Genomic DNA, 20,270 nt, shown 5'->3' on the forward strand with positions numbered 1-20,270 from the left:
GCTGCCTGTCACCCTCCCTTATGAATTCCCACAAGAGAAAAAGTATTATTCTTAAATTACATCATGTTACATCAGGTAACCCTCGTAGGGTCACAGCAATCCAGATGGTCTGTAGGGTACTGTACTCAATGCAAGCTTATAATAATAATAATAATAATAATAATAATAATAATAATAATAATAATAATAATAATAATATTAATAATACATTTAATGTCAGTGCACTTTATATTTGAAAAAGAAAATCTTTGCTACAGACAGGGTAAAACATTGGCACAAAAACATCACAAAACCAGTGTATAAAAAAACGTTTACAAAGTGCTTCACATGCATACAAACTGAAAACACACGGACAGTGCACTTAAAGATAAAAATAAAAAATCATGTAAAATCTGATAAAAGGCAATGAATAAAAAGTAATGTTAATATTTTTTATCATCTACTAAAATATTGAAATTTTATATTAACCACTTTCAACCTGGCATAATTCCTATTTTGGGCATAGGTGAAAACTTTCCAAAAATTAAATATTCAGCATGTTTTTCAATGTAGGCTATTGCTTATGTTATTCAATCATGAATAGGCTAATATTTTAACAGTCATCACGTTAAAGTCACATTGTATGTACTATGTATCATCATCATCATCATCACAGCGCACCGGATGCCATCGTACGACCGTGTCGCATGCGGTCTCTTTCCTGTTTACGGGCGGGAAGAGCGAACCTGTGTGTCTGTGTGTTGCATCGATCACTCTGCTCTCCACCAGCAAAGCTGCACGTTTTTTGTATTTATTTTATACCTCATCACAAAGCAGAGGCAAAATAAATAAACAAAACCACACAAAAAAGATTCTCTTTTATTTAACGACCGGCACGACCTGGAGGAAGGGAAGGGAAATAATCTATGTTTTATTAACGGAAAGTTAACGGATAAGGGATTCTGAAGAGAGAGAGAACCACTAGATGGAGGATCCTGCAGATTCTGGAGGTGGTTATGGCCCCGGCGGCCCGGTGGTGGAGCAGGGAGGCCCCGCGGTGCAGCAGCAGCAGGTGGGGGACGTTCGCTCGCCGGCCTCGGCTCTCCCTCTGCGGCTGGTGGAGTGGAAAGTCAGGCCCGGCTCTCTGGTGAACGTGGACTCCGTGCTGGCGCTATGCGTCCCCATATCCCCGGCGGAGAGGGAGGCCCGGCCCCCGGCGGCGGCGGAGCATTCAAACAGGCTGCCGCCGTCCGAAAAGAAGCTGAAGTCGGACCGTGCCGGGGTGGTGAGGGAGCTGTGCTGTCAGCCCGGACAAGTCATACCCGCTGGGTGAGTGAGTGAGCCGAACCGACTGGTACCGTCCTGGCTGACACGAACCGACCTGCTCGCTCGCCTCGTACCCACACGGTGTTGTCGTTTCAGGCAACAACATTTGCGGCAAAATGTTAACGCGTTAGCATGAGTACAAGAACGCTCGCCCCAAAACACAGTCGCCACGGGTCTATTCCGGTGACCTCGGAACGGTCGCCACCATGTATTCCTGAATGTAACCTCAGTAAAACTATGCCTACAATTGGCCTTATTCCTGAACGTAACCTCTGAACCTCAGTAAAACCATGTCCAAAACTAACCTTATTCCTGAACGTATAACCTCAGTAAAGCTATGCCTGAAATTAAACGTATTCTTAATCTTAACCTCAATAAAACTATATGCCTAAACCTAACCTTATTTCCTAAACGTAACCTCAGTAAAACTATGCCTAGCCCTAAACGTATTCCTAACCTTAAACCCAGTAAAACAAATACAAGAAACAAGGACCGCTGGGGGCGAGCGGTCCGCAAAAACAATGGGGGCGAGTGTGTTTTGGGGCGAGTCATCCGATTACCGTTAGCATGTTAGCGAGCTAACCGTGCTATTAGCCGCTTCGCTAAAGCCTCGCTTGTACTGCGTAGTACGACGGCGTCGCTTGTCAAAAATCAACATGTAAGTAGGCTGCTCTTTTTTCACAAGTGACACCCTCTCAGGGCTATTAAATTGAACGTTTACGAAACCATGTTGTTGCCCCGTGTGTTGACTGACTTGACTCAGAACATACACACATCACGGGGATGGGATGGGTGACAGCTAGGCAGACAGGAGGCAAAGTGTAAAGTGAAAAACACATGGAGGACGAGAGAGCACCCTCTCATCCTCCATGTGTTTTACTTTACACTTTGTGCCTGCCTTGTAGTGTAAAAGCCTGCGCTGTTGCAGAATTCACTCGTAATTCGTTTTTGTGTTTTTGTTTAACAACATTCAGACCTTGCTGTGTTATTAGATAACCAGTCGACTTTGACAGCAAACTTCACCTGTTTTCTGGGTAAAAGTCTTACTTAAAAATACGGAGAAAAAATGAATGTTGCTTGTACAGTCACTCACAGTGTCAGTGGTACTCTCACTGTGGGGTCATTGACTGGTCTTAACAAGGTTGTCCGCAGCAAAATGAGGAACAGTAGAATTATTTCACCAGATAGAAGTTAGTTCAAGGAGAGAATGTGTAAGAATGACTAATATCGCCCCATCTAAACTTCTAAAGTATAAGATAGTTGTAAAATGCTTTACTAAATATAACCTCACCAAAAATATTTTCGGGTTGCCCTGGAACAAAATATTTTCAAATGGTGGTCCGCTGGCTACTAGGGTTACATTTATAAAAGTAATGGGTCACATTCAGAGTGCCAAGAGTGAGTTGACTTTTTTTATTATATCTTTCTTACAGGTCTCTAAAAAGAGCAAACGTTTCGGCTATCCAGCCTTCGTCAGTAGGGGGTCCCTGACATGAAAATGTTTGAGACCAACTGGTATAAATCAGGTGTTCACAAACTTTGTCAGTTGAAGATCCAAAAGTCAAATTTAGTGTTGTGTCTCTCCGGGACCCAAACTTAAGAAAAGTACACTATGAATTTCAATAAGACCTACATGTAATTTATAAGCTACTGGTGGTGGTGGTGGTGTTCTACCTGTAAATACATTGTGTTTCATGAGAAAACATTATTCACATGGCATTATCACATATTAATGTTTTATTATCCAGATGAGTTTGAAAATATGTTGATCTTTCGTCCCTTATTTTTATTTCATTTTATTAGAATGCCATGGAGATAAATCCCTCCATGATATTGCATTGGAGTGTGCTATGGCAATATGGAACGCATGCAGTGTGTGGAATATCAGCTTTTCTAGGGCTAGAGCATACTTGTCAACAACATTGCAATTTGACGATAACATTTGGTCAATTCCAGTTGTTCCATAATAATCCAGTTGAGTTCATCAAACGGTTAATATCAGTGCAGTTCAGTTCCTTCAATTCAACAAAACGCAAAACAAGGAAGAAACTCCTGACCACAGTTCAGTAAAGTTCATACTTTACCGAAAGTAAAAAAAAAAGGGGACATTTACTGTTGCGAGCCATATAAACAGGACCCTATGTTTGGGCAACACTGGTATATAGTAATAGCTGCCTCACTGCCTGGGGTGATAACATGTCCCTTTGGGGTCTGTTGTCATGATAGCTACTTTATCTACATCGTTGCATGTTAAAGGCCCAATCAGTCAGACACACGTGAACAAATCTGTAGCCCCTGCCACCAAATAGCTTGTGTTCTTATTCCCTTGGTGATCATCCTATTAGACAACATGTTGCATGTTTTTCTAATTGTTTGTATTACGTATTTGTGCACATTTGTAATTGTGAACATGACCTCTATCAACTGGATTTAATAGTAAAACATAAAATAATTAATATCAATACAACCTTAATTTATATGTTAAAAAAATAATCCTGGATTGTAAAAATGTCAACTAATGCGTCTCTTTTCTTTAGGGGTGTCATTGTCAGAATAGAAGAATGCAACCACCCCATAGTAATGAAGGGATTGTGTGCTGAATGTGGCCAGGATCTGACTCAGTAAGTAAACACACTCACTCACTCACTCACTCACTCACTCACTCACTCCTCAGCTATAGTAGTAGAGGATGAATGTAGTTTTTCAGCTTTTCTTTCTCATTTTGGAGATGTGATAGATGCTTGAGCTTAATGCAGTAGGTGTGTAATGGTACACACAAAGTTCAGTTTTCGGCTTTAAAGCCACAGTTCGGTTCGTTTTTGGTACAGTAATAAGCATAACATTAAATGTCAGTTATTATGAACTTCTGTCAACAGTTCTTGATTTTTGTTATAACTTATGGCTTACCGTGTTCCACTCAGGGGTGATATGATGGTCAGTCACTGTTATGTAGCTCTTGGTAGCTCTGGATGTCGATCCAACAGTCGTGACTTATGAGTGCTACAGCAGATGCCGTGGACAACAGCACCTTGCTTGTTCATAAAGGGCTGGTGTAACTTTATTTAATGCAGATGTGAAACATTTGTGCGGCAATTGCATGCTCTAATCTAATAAATACATAAATAAATAATTGATTCAGTGCCTTATGCATGTGTTTTGGAACTATCTCACTTGTTTGTCATATAGAGTGTGTTCATTTCAGGCCACCAGGTGGAGCCACAAGTGCAATACAAAGCTGCTGTACAAAGCAACAAATGTCTTTTCTTGGTGTGCCAAAGATTCATAAAAACGTTCTTAAACAACACATTTACAACAACGGTTTCCCTGCTGTGTATTTAGGAAACAGCTGATATTCGGCAGAAATTTGTAGCTGTAGCTGATAAACATTCTTTGCTACATTTGTTTTGCTTATTAACACACTGATTCAAACCCTGCTGCCTGTTTTTAAAGTTATGGCTTGAAAGGAATTTCACAAGCAACATGTCAGGAGTGTTGCAATGGTTGCTGATAAAATTCACATTGACTCCCGTTGATGTGGATGGCAACATTAGGTTAGAATAACTTAGAATTCAGTTTTTGAACAACAATTTCGATGGAGTTAAGTTGTGGAAATATACCCAGCCAGTTAAAAGCTGAGGAACTCAGGTATTCTCTATAAACAACGTCGATATGAGGACTTTCCACAGCCTGCTGGCCTGTTTGAGTCAAACCAGCTGTCAGTAACCACTGGCATGCCTTGCTAATTTAATCTGCATGTTTGTTGTTGCCCTCACAATGAGCTGCTTTTCTACACAATCACAATAAGTGTTCAAGGTCCATAGAAAACACAAACCACTTAATGCTTTACTCCCACTCCTTTTTCTTTCTCTCTCTCAGGCTTGAGAGCAGGAATGGAAGACAGCAAGCACCCATCTCCACGGCAACAGTCTCCATGGTGCACAGTGTCCCTGAGTTGATGGTCAGCTCAGAGGTGAGGCGTGGGATTCTAGGGACACCTGGACTTAGTAGCCAGGCTATGGAATTATGGGTGCAACAGTTAATTGAACAAATCAATTTAATTGATTATTTTAACAAGAATCTGTTTAGGTATGTGTCTTTTTTTCTTTCAAAAAAGAAAGAAAAAAAGGCAAAAATAGATCTACAAGTTCACAACGCATCGCAATGTGAGGCATTGTGAGCTTGTAGGTTGGCTATTCTTGTGTGACAGTTGTATGATAAAGCATGACAAATAGGGCATAATTGGTTATAATTGGTTCAGTCAGTTATCGTGTCGATTCATTGATACATAAAAAATAAAACAAATAAAAAAACATTGTTTTTTGGCTCACACAGTATAAATTAGGCATATGACTTGGCATTTGCTATTTTTGTAAACAAATGCTGAATTGCCCTTATGTTGCTATTCCATAGTAATGGAACACAACAATCGCATACGTATCAGGGATCAACAATATAAATGGCCCAGTTGCCCGAATGTACTTTTTAAACCGTCCAAGCCAGCAGAACGCACCAAGCACTTGCCCGGTGGGGCCAGTGAAAATAATGCCTTGAAAATAAAATTAAAACATTAACATCTAATAATTTCACACCATTACCCTGTACTACTGTGTTTTGTAAAGATTTCTGTGAAATCGTCTCAGTACCGTTAAAACAAAGCGTTTTGGATCACACACAGAGCCATCTGCTGTGGCTCTGCCCAGAGGGCCAGTGGCAAATTTCACTTAATGTCTTCCCCTGCGTATATTAACGTATACAGTGTTGGATTTGATGTTGTTGCTTGATTTCTTGATATTTACTCTATACTGATCCATCTCACCCTTCCAGCAAGCAGAGGAGCTTGGCAGGGAGGACCAGAAGAGACTGCATAAGAACAAGAAACTGGTCTTAATGGTAGATCTGGACCAGACACTCATCCACACCACTGAGCAACACTGTCAGCGCCTGTCCAATAAGGTAAACTACTCTCTCTATCTTGCTTCACACTGAACTCTTTATAGACGTATACCCTATATACGTTTACTTAATTAACCGGAGTACCCTGTGGTCTATAGTAGGCCCCTTCCTTTTCACCCCCCCCCCCCCTTTTTGTCTCCGCCAGTATGGTGGAGAGTATGTTTTCGTCTCCGTCCGTCCGTGTGTGTGTCCGTCTCAGCCAAGCTAACATTGGTCAAGCTTCACGTGACACGTGACAATATGTTGTCACCAATGCTTTGATTGGCTAGCGAGACGCATGATGAAATAAAAACCTATAAACAGCACCACGCACTTCAAAAAATCATTTATATTTTTTGAAGTGAGCTTCCATCACTGTGATGACCACTGGTGTTTCTAAATATGAATGGGGTGTGATTTTTTTGTCTCCGCCAGGAGAGTTTTACCCTGTGTGTGTCTGTCTCAGCCAAGCTAACATTGGTCAAGTGACACGTGACAATATGTAATATAAATAGGTAAGACAGGATTAATCAGGAACAGTACTGGCGGAGACCTGTGCTCCGAGGAGCACATTTTCTAGTTTATCTCTATTCCTATTCTGAATTATAACTTTCTGTTTAGTAAAATACATTTTGACCATTTAAACATTGAAACTTTAGTTTTGAAATGGTGAAAAAAGTTTTGAAACATTAAAACCTTTTTAAGTGTGAATACTTTATTATTATATTGAACTACTACTACTTTCTTTCAGGACTGAGTTTACAACACCAACTTTGAGACATTTGCCCACAGTTGCAAGCTTGCAAGTCACATGATTATTATGGCAGTGCTGTGACAGTTTAAAAAAAAAAAAAAAAATACAATCAAGCTCACTTTTACCCCATCCGCCATGCAAAAAACAAACAAAAAACATAGGGCATAAACCTTACAGGTATAAAACATCCACATGGCAGATCCGCAGGGAACTAAAAGTCTGCCCAGAGAAACATATCCACATGAAGGGACGGGGGGAAAACAGTCGGTTTCAAATAAAAAATTCCAGTTGACAGGACCATTTTGAAACACTGCTCTGCCAATAAGACACTGCGGCCATATGGTATGCGCCCCCACCACTCAGCTATCGGGTCACCCTATCATCTGCCTTTCTGATGTTCTTGTCTTTCTGTATCTTGCATGTCTTTTTTTACCAACTGCCATTGTGGCCAAATGTCACTTCTGGGGAAGGAAAAAAAAAAGTGATCTCAAGTGACTAAAGAGAGAGTGCATGCATATCCTATGCAGTGTCCAGGTGCTGGGCAAAGGGCAGATAAGCATAAAATAAAATATACTGGTCCTCAGCTCCACCTTTTTTATTGCTGTTTGGCGCTTCGATAAAAAAACGGACAAAACAAAAAACATTGAAGAAATTAAATAAATGATTGACAATGTGGTCTCATCTCACCGGAAAACATGGGAGGAGAGCCATCTGTGCTGCTGCAGATGAGCACAAGTCTTAGGTGCGCCAGCGTTAGAACTCATCGTGTGGACGATGCAGGGCCTGGCCGAAGTCAGTCGCCATGCTGCCTACAAACAGGTTATACTTATTCATGATCTCTGCCCTGGTCAGACGCCCATCCCCGTCCATGTCCGACATGTGGACCAGGTGCTTGGCCTCGGACCCTGCATAGTCTGTGTCGGGCAGGATCCAGGCTCTGATCTCCTCCTTGTCCATTTTCCCATCTTTGTTCTTGTCTCTGAACTCTTTGAAGTGCTCCTTCGCTGTCTTCATCCACAAATGCTCATCAGGATCCCCTCCTCCCCCCTCACCTACGTACTTGAACATGTCACCTATGTACTCATCCAAGTCAATTTGTCCATCCCTGTTCTTATCAATGTCTTCTAAGGCTTCCATCACTAGAAGGTCTTTCATATGGTCATATTGCTCAGGGTGAAGGAAGGCAGCAAACTCCTCCTTGTTGACTTTCATGTCTGCATCCAGGTCTGCCATTTTAAACCTCCTCTCATCACGAGCAGCCATCTGTAAGTAACCATCTTTGTGGTGAGGGTCAACACGCATGTATCTGGATGTGGAGTTCTTGTACTCCTCCCAGGACACCAGGCCATCACGGTTGAGGTCGTAACTCTTCCACTGTCGGTCCACGTCTTCATACATCCATCTGTTCTGAACTTGTTTGATCCACTTCTTCATCTCCTCCACAGTCACATAACCATCCATGTCCTCATCTATCCGCTCCACCAACATGCCAAGTCTGTTCTTGCTCTCCACTGGTGCGAGATGGTCAAAGGTCTTCGCTTCTTCCTGCCCCAGAAAAGCATCATGGTCGTAGTCAAAGTTCTGAGAGTCGTCATGCTTTCGGTTACTGAGCGGGACTTCATGGTAAACCCGGTCCTTCTTTACGATTGGTTTGCTGGTGGCATGTATCAAGCAGAGAACAAGAAGTGCAAAGCACATGATAAGCTTTTGCAGCTTCATCATCTTCATCTCTCAAATTGTCTGTGGCAGACAACAGTTTCCTGTAGGAGTCTGGAAAGTCTTCCGCTTCACTCTTAGACCCGCCCCAGGATTGGAGAATCTTAAGGGTATAAGATTGGTTTTGGTATTAAAAGTATTGATAAACTTCAAGATCGAAGGCCAATATGCTCTGTACTTGCGACTTCAGTCTCTTATAAGCTGATGGGGGTGATGCTGTCATCGTCATGGAGGTCCCTGATGTGGGGCCAAGCCCCAGTATTAATTCAATCAAGTATTGATTTGCAATGTTTACGGGTGCAACAATGTCACAAAAGTGACATCCATGACGTAACATGCCCGTATATGGGTGGGACATCACAAACGTAATGTTAACATTACTATCTACCTTACAATTTGAATCCTGCGCCATGTCGGTTGTCAGTATGTTGTATGTATGTCTGAAACTTTACACTACATCATCACAACAAACCAACCTGTTACCAAGACGACGATGACGATGAGACGGTCGTCCCGAATATGGACACAACGCCAGTGTGACGTAATCTCACAACAGCATGACATCACGCATGACATCACATCCTACCTATAAATTCTAGGATGCCGTCAGATCGCACCAGTTCGACGGCTTCCATAGTGATAAATAGTAATATAATATAATCTATAACCATAGAAAGACCTGACGACGTCGCCACTGTCTTTCACACCATTTCATTCTTATCCACCCTTTACACAAATAAACTGCTAACTTCATCTCCTGCGATTTCAACTATCTTTTCACATTGTACACCACTGCACACTCCCCACAGGTCTGCCATACCAGGCCTGAGTAATCACAAAGTGGGTTTTGGTCATTGGAGAGGTGATGCACGTCACCTCTTTCTGAAGTGGGTACTTTCAAAGCCTGCCGTGGATTTAGGAGAGCACAAAACTCTCTCTCACACTGTGAGGTGCCTGTAAGGTGGCACTGCAAAGTGAACGACGCGTCACGCTAGACCATTTTTCAAAATGGGAATTCCCCACCTTGAATAATTCACATTGAGGGGATCTATACACTTTTGGGGTAATATTACTTGCGAGATTAACTAAAGGTACTACTGTCCATCTCAGATTGCATTTCAAAATCTGTAGCGAAGTATGCATTGTAATTCAATGGACTACGGGTGTCACACTACGGGCCGTCCAGTAGCGTAGCGGCCCGAACTTCTAGTATTATTACATTTCTGTCCAAATCCAGACATCACGTTTGTGACATCCGGATTTCATTTGCCAAGTCTTGCGCAACGTAGTGAAATTCAGGCTGCAAAGCGGATGGGTGGTCGGTCGCCACGAACGCGATGTTAGCGGGTAAAGAAATGTCACAAACTTGACATCCTTGACTTAACATGCCCATGTATGGAGACCACTTGAAACACAATTTCCCCTGAAACTGTATGTGTGAAAGGCCACTTTGCTGCCTGAACATGTAGTAACAAAGTACTCGGATTAGCAATGTCGGCAACCATAGCAACCAGACATCAACAGACATGGATGCCGTTTAAAGCCTATTTAGCAAAAAAGTACATTATTGAAGTTGCTGTGTAAAAGAAATCCTATTGTGCACTTACATAGGTACAGCGGCACAAACATCACGGAACGTTTGGCAGTCCACGAAGGTGAAGGGTTGGGTCTGCCAACCAAGGAAGCGGATGCCTGTTGATCTACCTAATATGACAAATTGATGGCCACAGCAACCCCAGCCCCGAAAGGCTCTGGAGTTTCTGGCCGCTACGCAGCCCTCGCATCAGTCCTTGCATCTAGAGTTCACACCTACGTCGCACTGCCGATCCGACCGTTTTGCCCATATATGGAGATCTCTGTATCTGTCACTCCCTGTACCTTTTATGCCCATATATAGAGATCCCTGATTTGTTTGCGCCTGAAGCCATGCAACACATTGAGGTTACACAACACACTCCATATTTGGCCGTAGCTGCTTTGGGAACTCCTTATATGGTTATCATAGTGAAATAAGCGTGCAAGACATGGTCCGCTGGCTGGTACTCCCTTAAGCCAATTTTAATATAGGATGTTTGCCCCTCTCTATGCTACAAGCCCCTCTCCTCCTCCGGTTATGCTTATACTCTGTTGTATGACTGTGCCGTGCACCGAAAGTAGCAGCTTTATAATAAGCTTGCAACATGTTGTGAACTTGTAGATAGATGGACTATTGTCGGTGCATTGGACTAAAATCTTTCATCTGAAGAGAACCCCACAGAATGTTCTTTTAAATCCACCGGACCAATACAGTACTGGTGTAAATGTCTCTCCCTTCTCCATCTTTCTCTTTTCTCTATTGATATTGCCCCATCCACATTGTGTTTGTCTTTCTGGTTCTTCAGTTACTGGACGGCCCGTAGTGTGACACCCGTAGTCCATTGAATTACAATGCATACTTCGCTACAGATTTTGAAATGCAATCTGAGATGGACAGTAGTACCTTTAGTTAATCTCGCAAGTAATATTACCCCAAAAGTGTATAGATCCCCTCAATGTGAATTATTCAAGGTGGGGAATTCCCATTTTGAAAAATGTATTTCATGCCCCGTGAATATGATCTATGTGGAAGCCTGTCTGTTATTAGACCCTGTCGTGTTCTTTAAATGATTGACAGTTTCTTTGTCTTTTGTTGTTGTTGTGGTGTTGTTTCATTTAGTCATGTTTCTTTTTACATAATGAAAAAAAATCATGAGCAAAAATCCCTTTTTTTAACCGATATTTTTCAGTGCCTCTTTTCTTTGGATGGACGTTTCTAGCACTCAAACTCTTTTTCTTTTTATTAATTCCATTAATTTGTTATGCCAATGTATTCATGTAATATTTTTCTTACATTATTCCGCAGGGGATTTTCCACTTCCAGCTCGGACGAGGGGAGCCTATGCTCCACACGCGGCTTCGCCCACACTGCAAGGAATTCCTGGAGAAAATCGCCAAACTCTATGAGCTGCATGTGTTCACATTTGGAAGCCGTCTTTATGCACACACCATTGCAGGTATTGTTGTCATTGATTCATTTTCATGTAAAGACATTTTTCCAGACAACAGCCACTGTTCAAAATTTGCAGTTGTGACTACAAATTGTTTAACTTCACCCTTTAAAACCCTATATACTTACAGTAGTTGACCAGTGTCCCCCAGGAGTCTCTACTATGCCCCCTCCTTTTTCCCTTTACACACTTGCCGGAAATAGACTATCTGCAAGTAAGGTTGTAGATCTGCTATTTGCGTTGTATGTTCTCCCCAGAATAGGGACACTAGGGTTCAAATTGTCAAAAGCTATTTCAAGTTTTTGAAGCCAAATCTTGATATTGTTGTTGTACTGCCTGTGTGTGACCAAAAGGGGGAGATCTATGCCTATGGTTTAGATTAGATTCATTTGGTTGAGTCCCATGGGGGAAATTAAATGTTACAGGAGCCATGGGTAGTGCAGAAGAAAACAAAAAAACTAAAAATACAAGTTTAAAGGATAGAAGGAGCTGGTTGTAAAATAATGGTCATTTTTTTTATTTGTGTCCTGACTAAGCTGCTGTGAGCTCACCATTGTGGCCAATATGTCTCAGTAGCTATCAGGCCAGGGTAACTAACTTGTCTATACCACTGGTTTTCAAAGTAGGGTCTGGGACCCCCAGGGGTCCTTTAGGGGATTTAAGGGGTTTCCAGCTAAATGAGGAGCAGTTTAAACATTTAAGCTCCATAACATTTTTCGGCTATTTGAAAATAACCTATCTACAAGGCAAGCTCACAACACGTCGCAATGCGACACGTTGTAAACTTGTAGATCTGTTGTTTTCAGTAAATGTTGGCAACTATTGGCAATCTTCTCTCATGGGGGTCCCTGACTCCCTGGCACAAAATCCTGTGGCCAATACATATCAATTATGGGGTCCTTGATATGAAAATATTTGAGAACCACTGGTCTAATAGGTCATAGTTGCTCAAAAAGAAAATGGGACTAATTTAACCACCACCTGCCTAAGTAAATAACCTAAACCACCTTTTGGTTGATAGCTGGTAGTATACAAAGTGTTACATTTACTTCTGTGTTGCTCACAGAGGAGAACATATTACTGTGGAGTTCATGCATTTTGCTTCTATGACAGCTTCTTGTTATTCAGACTGCAAACTGGAAGAGGAGAACCAGTCCCAGTCCAGAACTGTTGTGTGCCCCAGTATAATGAATCTTTAATGCAGTTTGAATTGGATTTTTTTTTAAATCTAGCCCGGACATATAGAGGTCATCAGAGCAGTTGGATAACAATGGTGGAATAATTACTCATATTTTAAATAAATGTAAGACCACAATGTTGTAGTCAATTTAAAAGAAAAGTAAGTTAAAAGTTCAAAAGTATTGGCATGAAAATATACTCACAGTGCCAAAGTAAAACATTAATTGTGAAGAATAGCCCATATCACAATCATATTATATTATATATTTTTTATTGTAAGTAGTGTTATGTTATAATGTTTTCACTTTAATGTTGCGCTGGTAAAGGTAGGGCTGATTTGAATTACTTTATGTGCTGCTGAGTAGCTTAGCCGCATCATAAATCTCCATCTCTATTGGGGAATCTATTACCTAAACAAGCAAGCGAACCTAGTTGGGGGACAGAGCCTTCAGTGTGGCAGCCCCCACCCTGTGGAACTCTCTCCCAATGGAGATTCGCCATTCTCCAACACTGGACTCTTTTAAGGCTGCCTTGAAAAGACACCTATTCTCTCAGGCTTATGGCAAATAGTGTTTGTTGTTTTGTTTGGTTGGTTGTTTGTTGATTGTTCATTCATTGTTTTGATGTAAAGCGTCCTTGGGATTATAAAAAAGCACTATATAAATTCAAGCTTATTGAATTATTATAATAAATGAACGTTAAAAACGTTCATTCCATCCAAGTCAATGGGAAGTTTGGGAACTTAACGCAACATTACAGTTTGTTTTATTACCTTAGTAAACTCTTTGATAAAAACTTGTTTTAAATTGCTAGTTTGAAGTCGTCTTTCACATGGCATGGTATGCGTTTTTGTAAATTATTGTCCCATACATTTTAAAATTGATTATAAAGCAGGGTATGCTGTCGGGGCTTGTGATGGGGTTCTACTGAGTGAAGACCCACCCCTCGCTCCCCTTCACACCAATGGCACAACGTTTCCGGTTGCACTCCCAGCCATTTTTTGCTGAACTAGAGGCTTCAAAACGGGTCTGTAGAAACCAATGGGCGACATCACGGTCCCTTCGTCCATATTTCTTTTACAGTCTACTCTATGATTGGGACACAGGTAGTAGTTTTTTTCCGTTTCCTGAGAAGTAATGGTATTGGCCATGCAAGATCTCCACCCAACAGCACAGCAACGATATCAAAGCTTTATTGGCCAACCATGCAGAGAAGAAATGTTTTTTTCTCTCCTTTCTTCCATTCAAGGTTTTTTGGATCCTGAAAAGAAGCTCTTCTCTCATCGGATCCTGTCCAGAGACGAGTGTATCGACCCTTTCTCCAAGACGGGGAATCTTAGGTAGGCATCAAATTCAAGCCAAAGATGGAAGCTGGATAGATTGCACACAAACCAATCACTCTTTATAATGATAATAATAACTGTATTTGTTTAGCACTGTTCATACATAAAATGCAGCCCAAAGTGCTTCACATTAAGATAATAAATGGTAGGATGCCAGTTAAAAAAAAGAAACTAGAAAAGTGCTCTTCGGAGCACAGGTGTCCGTCCGGTCAGGTAGGTTATTGTGGCCCAGCAATGTTAGGAATTCGCCAATCATGATGGAATATGAAAAATCAGACAGATCCGTCTCGATCACAAGACTACAGAGATAATCTGTACCGATTTGCGTGATGTTGGGACAAAATTTGTAGGAGTAATATAAATTATTTTTGTGTAAAAAAATCTGCCTCCTGGTGGCACTATATTAGGGCAATGTTAAAATGGTTGCATTTGTTCCTCAACGTAGTGCGACTGTGTGTGCAAAGTTTCACCGCAATCGGACGCTGCGTTCATGATTTGCTGCATTTTGTTCAAAACAGGCCACTCCTGCAAACTTGAGATGTCAATCTTAGCCAATCAGGATGGAATATGAAAAGTCAAACAGATTCGTCTTGATCACATGACTCTAGAGATCATGTGTACCGATTTGCGTGAAATTTGGATAAAATCTGAAGGAGTAAAATAAATTTTTTTGTTCGTTTTACATAAGTCGGCCTCCTGGTGGCACTATAAAAGGCAAATGTGAAAAATGCAGGGTTGAGGTTTTTCCTTGGCCTCTATGGAGTGCACATGCAAAGTCTTACACAGATCTGTGCAGTTATAGGTAAAAACATGAATCGGCCTGTTATAGTGCCACCAATCTTTAGGAGTAATATCCCCAAAAATATTGTGCAAAAATCGGCCTCCTGGTGGCACTATAACAGGCCTATGTTCTGCTCTGGCATTCAGGGAGTGTTTGTGCATATGGTTTCACGTCAATTGGGCCAACGGTGCCCGGAGATTAGCTGTTCACAGATGGACGGACACACACAGACGGACGGACGGACAGGGTGCAAAACGTCTCGGCCACGCCTTCGGTCTGGTGGAGACGATAATGAAAAACATAGGACATGAACTTAAGACTAATTTACAGAAGCCAAACAGATATAATTGTTTGGACAATATATCAGCCATTATTTAAAGTTGTTGATGACATCGGTATTAGCAATTATGCAGCTGTTTTTTTTACCACTTTCAACATAGAAGAATACTTTCAAAAGTTTTCAGAAAGAGCGAAAGAAAAAAAACAGATCTACAAGCTCACAACATGTTAAACTCATTAGTTTGCATGTAAATTACATATTTTTTTCAAATTGATTAGAAATTGGTTATCGGTGGTCTAGGACTCAGCATCTGACACAAAAATCTGGCATCGGGCGGGCTCTATTTACAACTGCTTTAAAAGTGCTTTGCAATCTACACTAGCTACATCTATATCTAATCTAGTGGCATACTGTAGCTGAGTGGGTAGACAGGCCACCTGGGAATCAGAAGGTCACCGCTTCAGCCCCTGGGCCCGCCCAATCTATGTGTCCCTGTGCAAGACACTTAACCCTTAACTGCTCCCCGGGCACTGTATTAATAGCTCCCATTGCTCCCAACAGTCATGATGGGTAAAAGCAGAAGATTGATACGTATGCGTAAAATGTACTGTGACAAATACCCCAACAACAACAACAACAACAACAACTACACACGTCATTTACATTCTTTACAGTATCTAGTTGTATTTATTGTAAAGACAATTTCAATTGGCATATTATTCCCCTGCCATATTACTACCGTATATGTTATGTTTAAAGTGAATATTTGATTAATTTAGATTTTAGAGATTGGAGAACAATGAACAAATCATTTCTGGATTTGATATTATAGCGTCTGCCTGGGTCTTTTCTGTCATTTGAAACCTGTCCCTTTTTAGTCTCCATAGCCATTTTTCCCATGGACATTTCCTGTCCAGAAATGTCATTAACGCAAGCTGGTAGACCAGCATGGGGAATAGAGATCTCATATTGCTTCTACATACGGACAGATACATTGGTTGGCAGAGATAAACTGGCCAATATTCAAAACAAATATTCTTATCGTTGCTTAATTCAACCTATATACTGTATTAGCAATTCATTTTTTTATAAGAAAAGAAATGTATCCGTAATTGCTCATATTTATGAATCTAAAATTGGCATCAGTTTTGTATTCAGGTTCTAGTTCTTTCTAAATGGTGAATGTTAGAGATAGATGTTTTTGTGGAGTGGCTATCACAAATGCCACGTGAAATGTCCCCGTTTTTTCCCTGCCCATTTTGATGATGAAATAATGATTGGCATTATCAGGGCTCATTCTAACCTGGTGATGATTCATCATTTCTACATAGTGCCACAAGAGGAACGCTGGACATCTGTCAATAAAGGCCAATCGTTTTGCTATTGTTTTGGTTGACAGGAACCTTTTCCCTTGTGGGGATTCAATGGTCTGTATAATAGATGACCGAGAGGATGTGTGGAAGTTTGCACCCAACCTCATCACTGTGAAGAAATACATCTACTTCCAGGGCACAGGTGACATCAATGCTCCACCAGGGTCACGGGAAGCTCAGATGGCGAAGAAAGGTATATCTTTTTTTTTAACACCTCTGTATACACGGAGACACAATGTCACTCACACTAACACAGCAGCCAAACATAATGACTTACACACACACGCGCGCGCGTTGGTAGATAAATACGTCAACTCAACCTTTCATCTATTGTAGCTCACGATGATGAAAAGCAGGAATCATGTCTCCAACAACAACATACCTTGATATCAATGTTCAGACGGCTCAATGTGATCGGGAACACTCCTCCATGTTAAACATGCTTGCGTGTTCGCTGCGTTCCCGATCAGGATGTGCCTCCATATTAAATTCAGCGCAGGCAGGCTGGCTAAAAACCTGGTTTAAAAACTACTACAGACATCTGTTGCATACTGGGACTACCTTAACATTTTTGATTCATACAGAAAAAAGGTAAGAAGTGAGGAGCCAATCATCCTCTTAGCCAGATCTGAACGACAACAGGGTAACGGGACAGAGTCCCGGCTCCCGCAGCTGCAGAGGGGGAGGTCACAGACGGGGCTAGTGGGAGAATAGAAGTCAGAACATCATAAACTTTTAATTCTCTGAAGTTGATCTGTTTATGTTTTACATAAACGGATCAAATAAAAACACATTTCTTAAGGGAAATAATGAAGAGAAATGGTGTCTAAAATTTGAAAGGTGTGAAAAACCATTATGCAGCCCGTGTGATTAACCTTGTTTGTGTTCCAGCTGGTGGCGCGGCAAGTCGACCTGCAGAAGGCACTGAAGTGGCAGGGACGTCTGGAGTAGAGGAGCAGAATAACGGACTCAGGAAAAAGGGGAAGGACCACAACAGTGGCGGGAAAGAGGATTGCACAACGGCGCCCTCCTCTGCTCAGGGAGTTGTGGTGAATGAACGGACACATCCCTCAGGGGTGGAAGAGGCCGAGAAGGCCCAGGGTAGAGGGCCAGAGACTGAGGCGGAATCGGGGACGGGGTCGAGAGAAACGCAGGCTAGCACTGGATCAGATGGCAAGGAAGACGAGAGCAGCAGAACATCGGTGACAGTGGAGTCACCGGACGGAGCGAAATCCTCCGTGCAGTGCCACGAGGCCAACAACCTGGACTTTGACCTATCGAGCGACAGCGATAACGACTCAGAGAAGCCTCCTTCATCAGAGAGCGACGGTGAGGGGAATTCCGGCCGATCGAGGACGTCCAGGCAGGAAGGCCTGACACAGGAGCCCCCGGCTGAGGGGGATGGGGTAAGGGAAGGGGACAGTAAAGGAACGGGCGAGGGAGGGGAGAACAACTTGGACTCGGGCGAGCCTTCTGGAGTCGTCCTCCCAGATCCTGAGCTAGGGAACGGTTGCTCAGACAGGAGGGAGGCGGAGACGGAGTCCCAGAACAGCGAAATTTCTGGGGTAACCATGGGCGAGGAGTCTCTGGACCAGAGTATGGAGGATGAGGAGGAAGAGGAGGAGGAAGCCGACTGCGACCGGGACGATCACCTGATCTACCTGGAGGAAGTGCTGGCTAGGATCCACAGGGAGTACTACCGCCGCTACGTGGCCTACCTGGGGACGGAGGGCGGCAAGACGCCAGACATCCGCAAGATCGTGCCAGAGCTGAAAAGCAAGACACTGGAGGGAGCGACCATTGTGTTCAGCGGCCTGTACCCCACCAACTACCCCATGGATCGGACGCGGGAGTACTACCACGCCAAGGCGCTGGGGGCCAAGATCGGTAAAAACCTGGTGCTCACCTCCAAAGATCCCTGTCGGACAACGCATCTCATTGCTGCCAGAGCTGGTATGTTCAATAACATGCAATTAAACCAAACTGTACATTCATGCACCATTGAGCACCTTTGTTTGCAGGCTTTCTATTCAATTATTATTATTATTATATTCTATGTGTGCATGCTAATGTTTCAGAGCGCTCATTGTTTAGTTGTTCTAAACTGAACCACGTAACTGTTGTTAAGTCCGGGGATCTCCAGACGTCCTTGAGGGGGTTCCAGGGTAGAGCCATATGAAATCCGTTTTATTTTTTTCCCAATTCCGTTTTATTTTTTCCCAAATCCTGTTTTTTCCATTTTAATATTTCTGAATTCTGTATTTTGCTTTTTATGCTCATTTTTACCATAAAAAAAGTGTCTGGTAAGTGGAAATGAATAAATGTTCAAGATATAACAGTCCATACATGGCCCTTGTTGTGTTATACGCAAAAATGTTCCCAAAATAATTTGGTCTAATTCGGTCTGAGCATGCGCAAAATGGCGTCGCCCATGTATTATTGTTTCTATCGTCTTTCTAAGACTATTTCTACGTGGATTTTACTGTTTATAAAGTAGGATGTGGCCATGCAAAATGGTGGTGTCCCGTGGATTTGTAAAAATGTGCGGTAAAAAAAAATATTTTACCGCGATTTTTTTTAATTTTCCAAATTCTGCAATATTCCGTGTTTTATTCCAATTCCATTTTTATTGGTCATTTCCGCGATTCCGTCCGCGATTCCGTTAACACGGATTTCATATGGCTCTATTCCAGGGGGTCCCCAGCTACGTGAGGAACAGAATCATTTCACTATTATTTCATTGGCTAGAAGTTAGCCCAATGAGAGAATGTATGAGAATGACTATTCAGATCATACTGTAGGTTCCACTCTTTCCACTGTTATGTAATCTAATATAACAACAGTGCTCTCTTATGGGGGTCCCACTCCCTAGCACAAAATCCTTTCAAAATGGGGGTCTGCACCGCTGACTAATGCATATCAATTTGGGTGTCATTGACATTAACAGTGTTTGAGAACTAGTTCATTGCAATCAACTACATTTTAGTAGAACCATTAAACTTTTGTTTAATTTAAGCAATCCACTAAACTTTAGTAGATTACATGAACTAGTAGTATTGGATCATCTCGAGGAGAAAAAATCCGATCTGCCCTCTAATTTTATCATCACAAAATGATATGGCTTCATAGGAATTGGATTGACAGTGTTGCTGTATTTCTATAACTCACAGCAACGGGGGTGAATCCTGACAGATGTCTAGTTGATTGAGGGCAATAGCCTAATGTTTTGGTAATGAGGGGGAGAATCATTAGAGATCAGTTGAGATGCAGTTTAAAGTTCAGTTTAGCTCGGCTGATTATAGTGATGCATAACGTGTGTGTGTGTGTGTGTGTGTGTGTGTGTGTGTGTGTTGCAGCAAAACTGCAGCCCATAACATAGAGAGCTACCAGAATTTAGATGAAATGTGCTGTCAATAAAATCTGGGAAGTGTATTGATCATAAGATCACACCAATGCACAGTACAGACTGATGGGATTTTTAATTGTATTATTTTGGTCGTACCTTGATGAGTCCGTCATGTGGAAGTCATGTTCAACATTTTTTCCCCATCAATTCAAGGATAAAGCAGGTTCATTGGACCG

The 20,270-nt window shown here is 42.0% G+C and overlaps 2 protein-coding genes across 2 annotated transcripts in view; one reads left to right on the forward strand and one right to left on the reverse strand.

Moving 5' to 3' along the window:
- The first annotated feature begins 715 nt into the window (after nt 1-715).
- Nucleotides 716-20,270, forward strand: part of ctdp1 (CTD (carboxy-terminal domain, RNA polymerase II, polypeptide A) phosphatase, subunit 1) — a 102,529-nt gene continuing 82,974 nt past the window's right edge. Inside the window, exons 1-8 of the mRNA XM_084080679.1 lie at nt 716-1,308; nt 3,843-3,926; nt 5,182-5,275; nt 6,130-6,258; nt 11,589-11,739; nt 14,161-14,251; nt 16,715-16,881; nt 17,580-18,641. Coding sequence (XP_083936805.1) covers nt 965-1,308; nt 3,843-3,926; nt 5,182-5,275; nt 6,130-6,258; nt 11,589-11,739; nt 14,161-14,251; nt 16,715-16,881; nt 17,580-18,641 — 2,122 coding nt within the window. The 5' untranslated portion in view covers nt 716-964. The remainder of the gene's footprint in view (nt 1,309-3,842; nt 3,927-5,181; nt 5,276-6,129; nt 6,259-11,588; nt 11,740-14,160; nt 14,252-16,714; nt 16,882-17,579; nt 18,642-20,270) is intronic.
- LOC311061974 (calumenin-B-like) lies at nt 7,745-8,719 on the reverse strand (the record flags this gene model as incomplete). The annotated part of the gene is made up of 1 exon (XM_084080712.1): nt 7,745-8,719. The coding sequence occupies one exon, from the start codon at nt 8,717-8,719 to the stop codon at nt 7,745-7,747; it is 975 nt and encodes a 324-aa protein (XP_083936838.1).

Source organism: Gymnoscopelus microlampas, assembly GCF_963454915.1.
Source record: "Gymnoscopelus microlampas genome assembly, chromosome: 15".
Classification (NCBI taxonomy): Eukaryota; Metazoa; Chordata; class Actinopteri; order Myctophiformes; family Myctophidae; genus Gymnoscopelus; species Gymnoscopelus microlampas.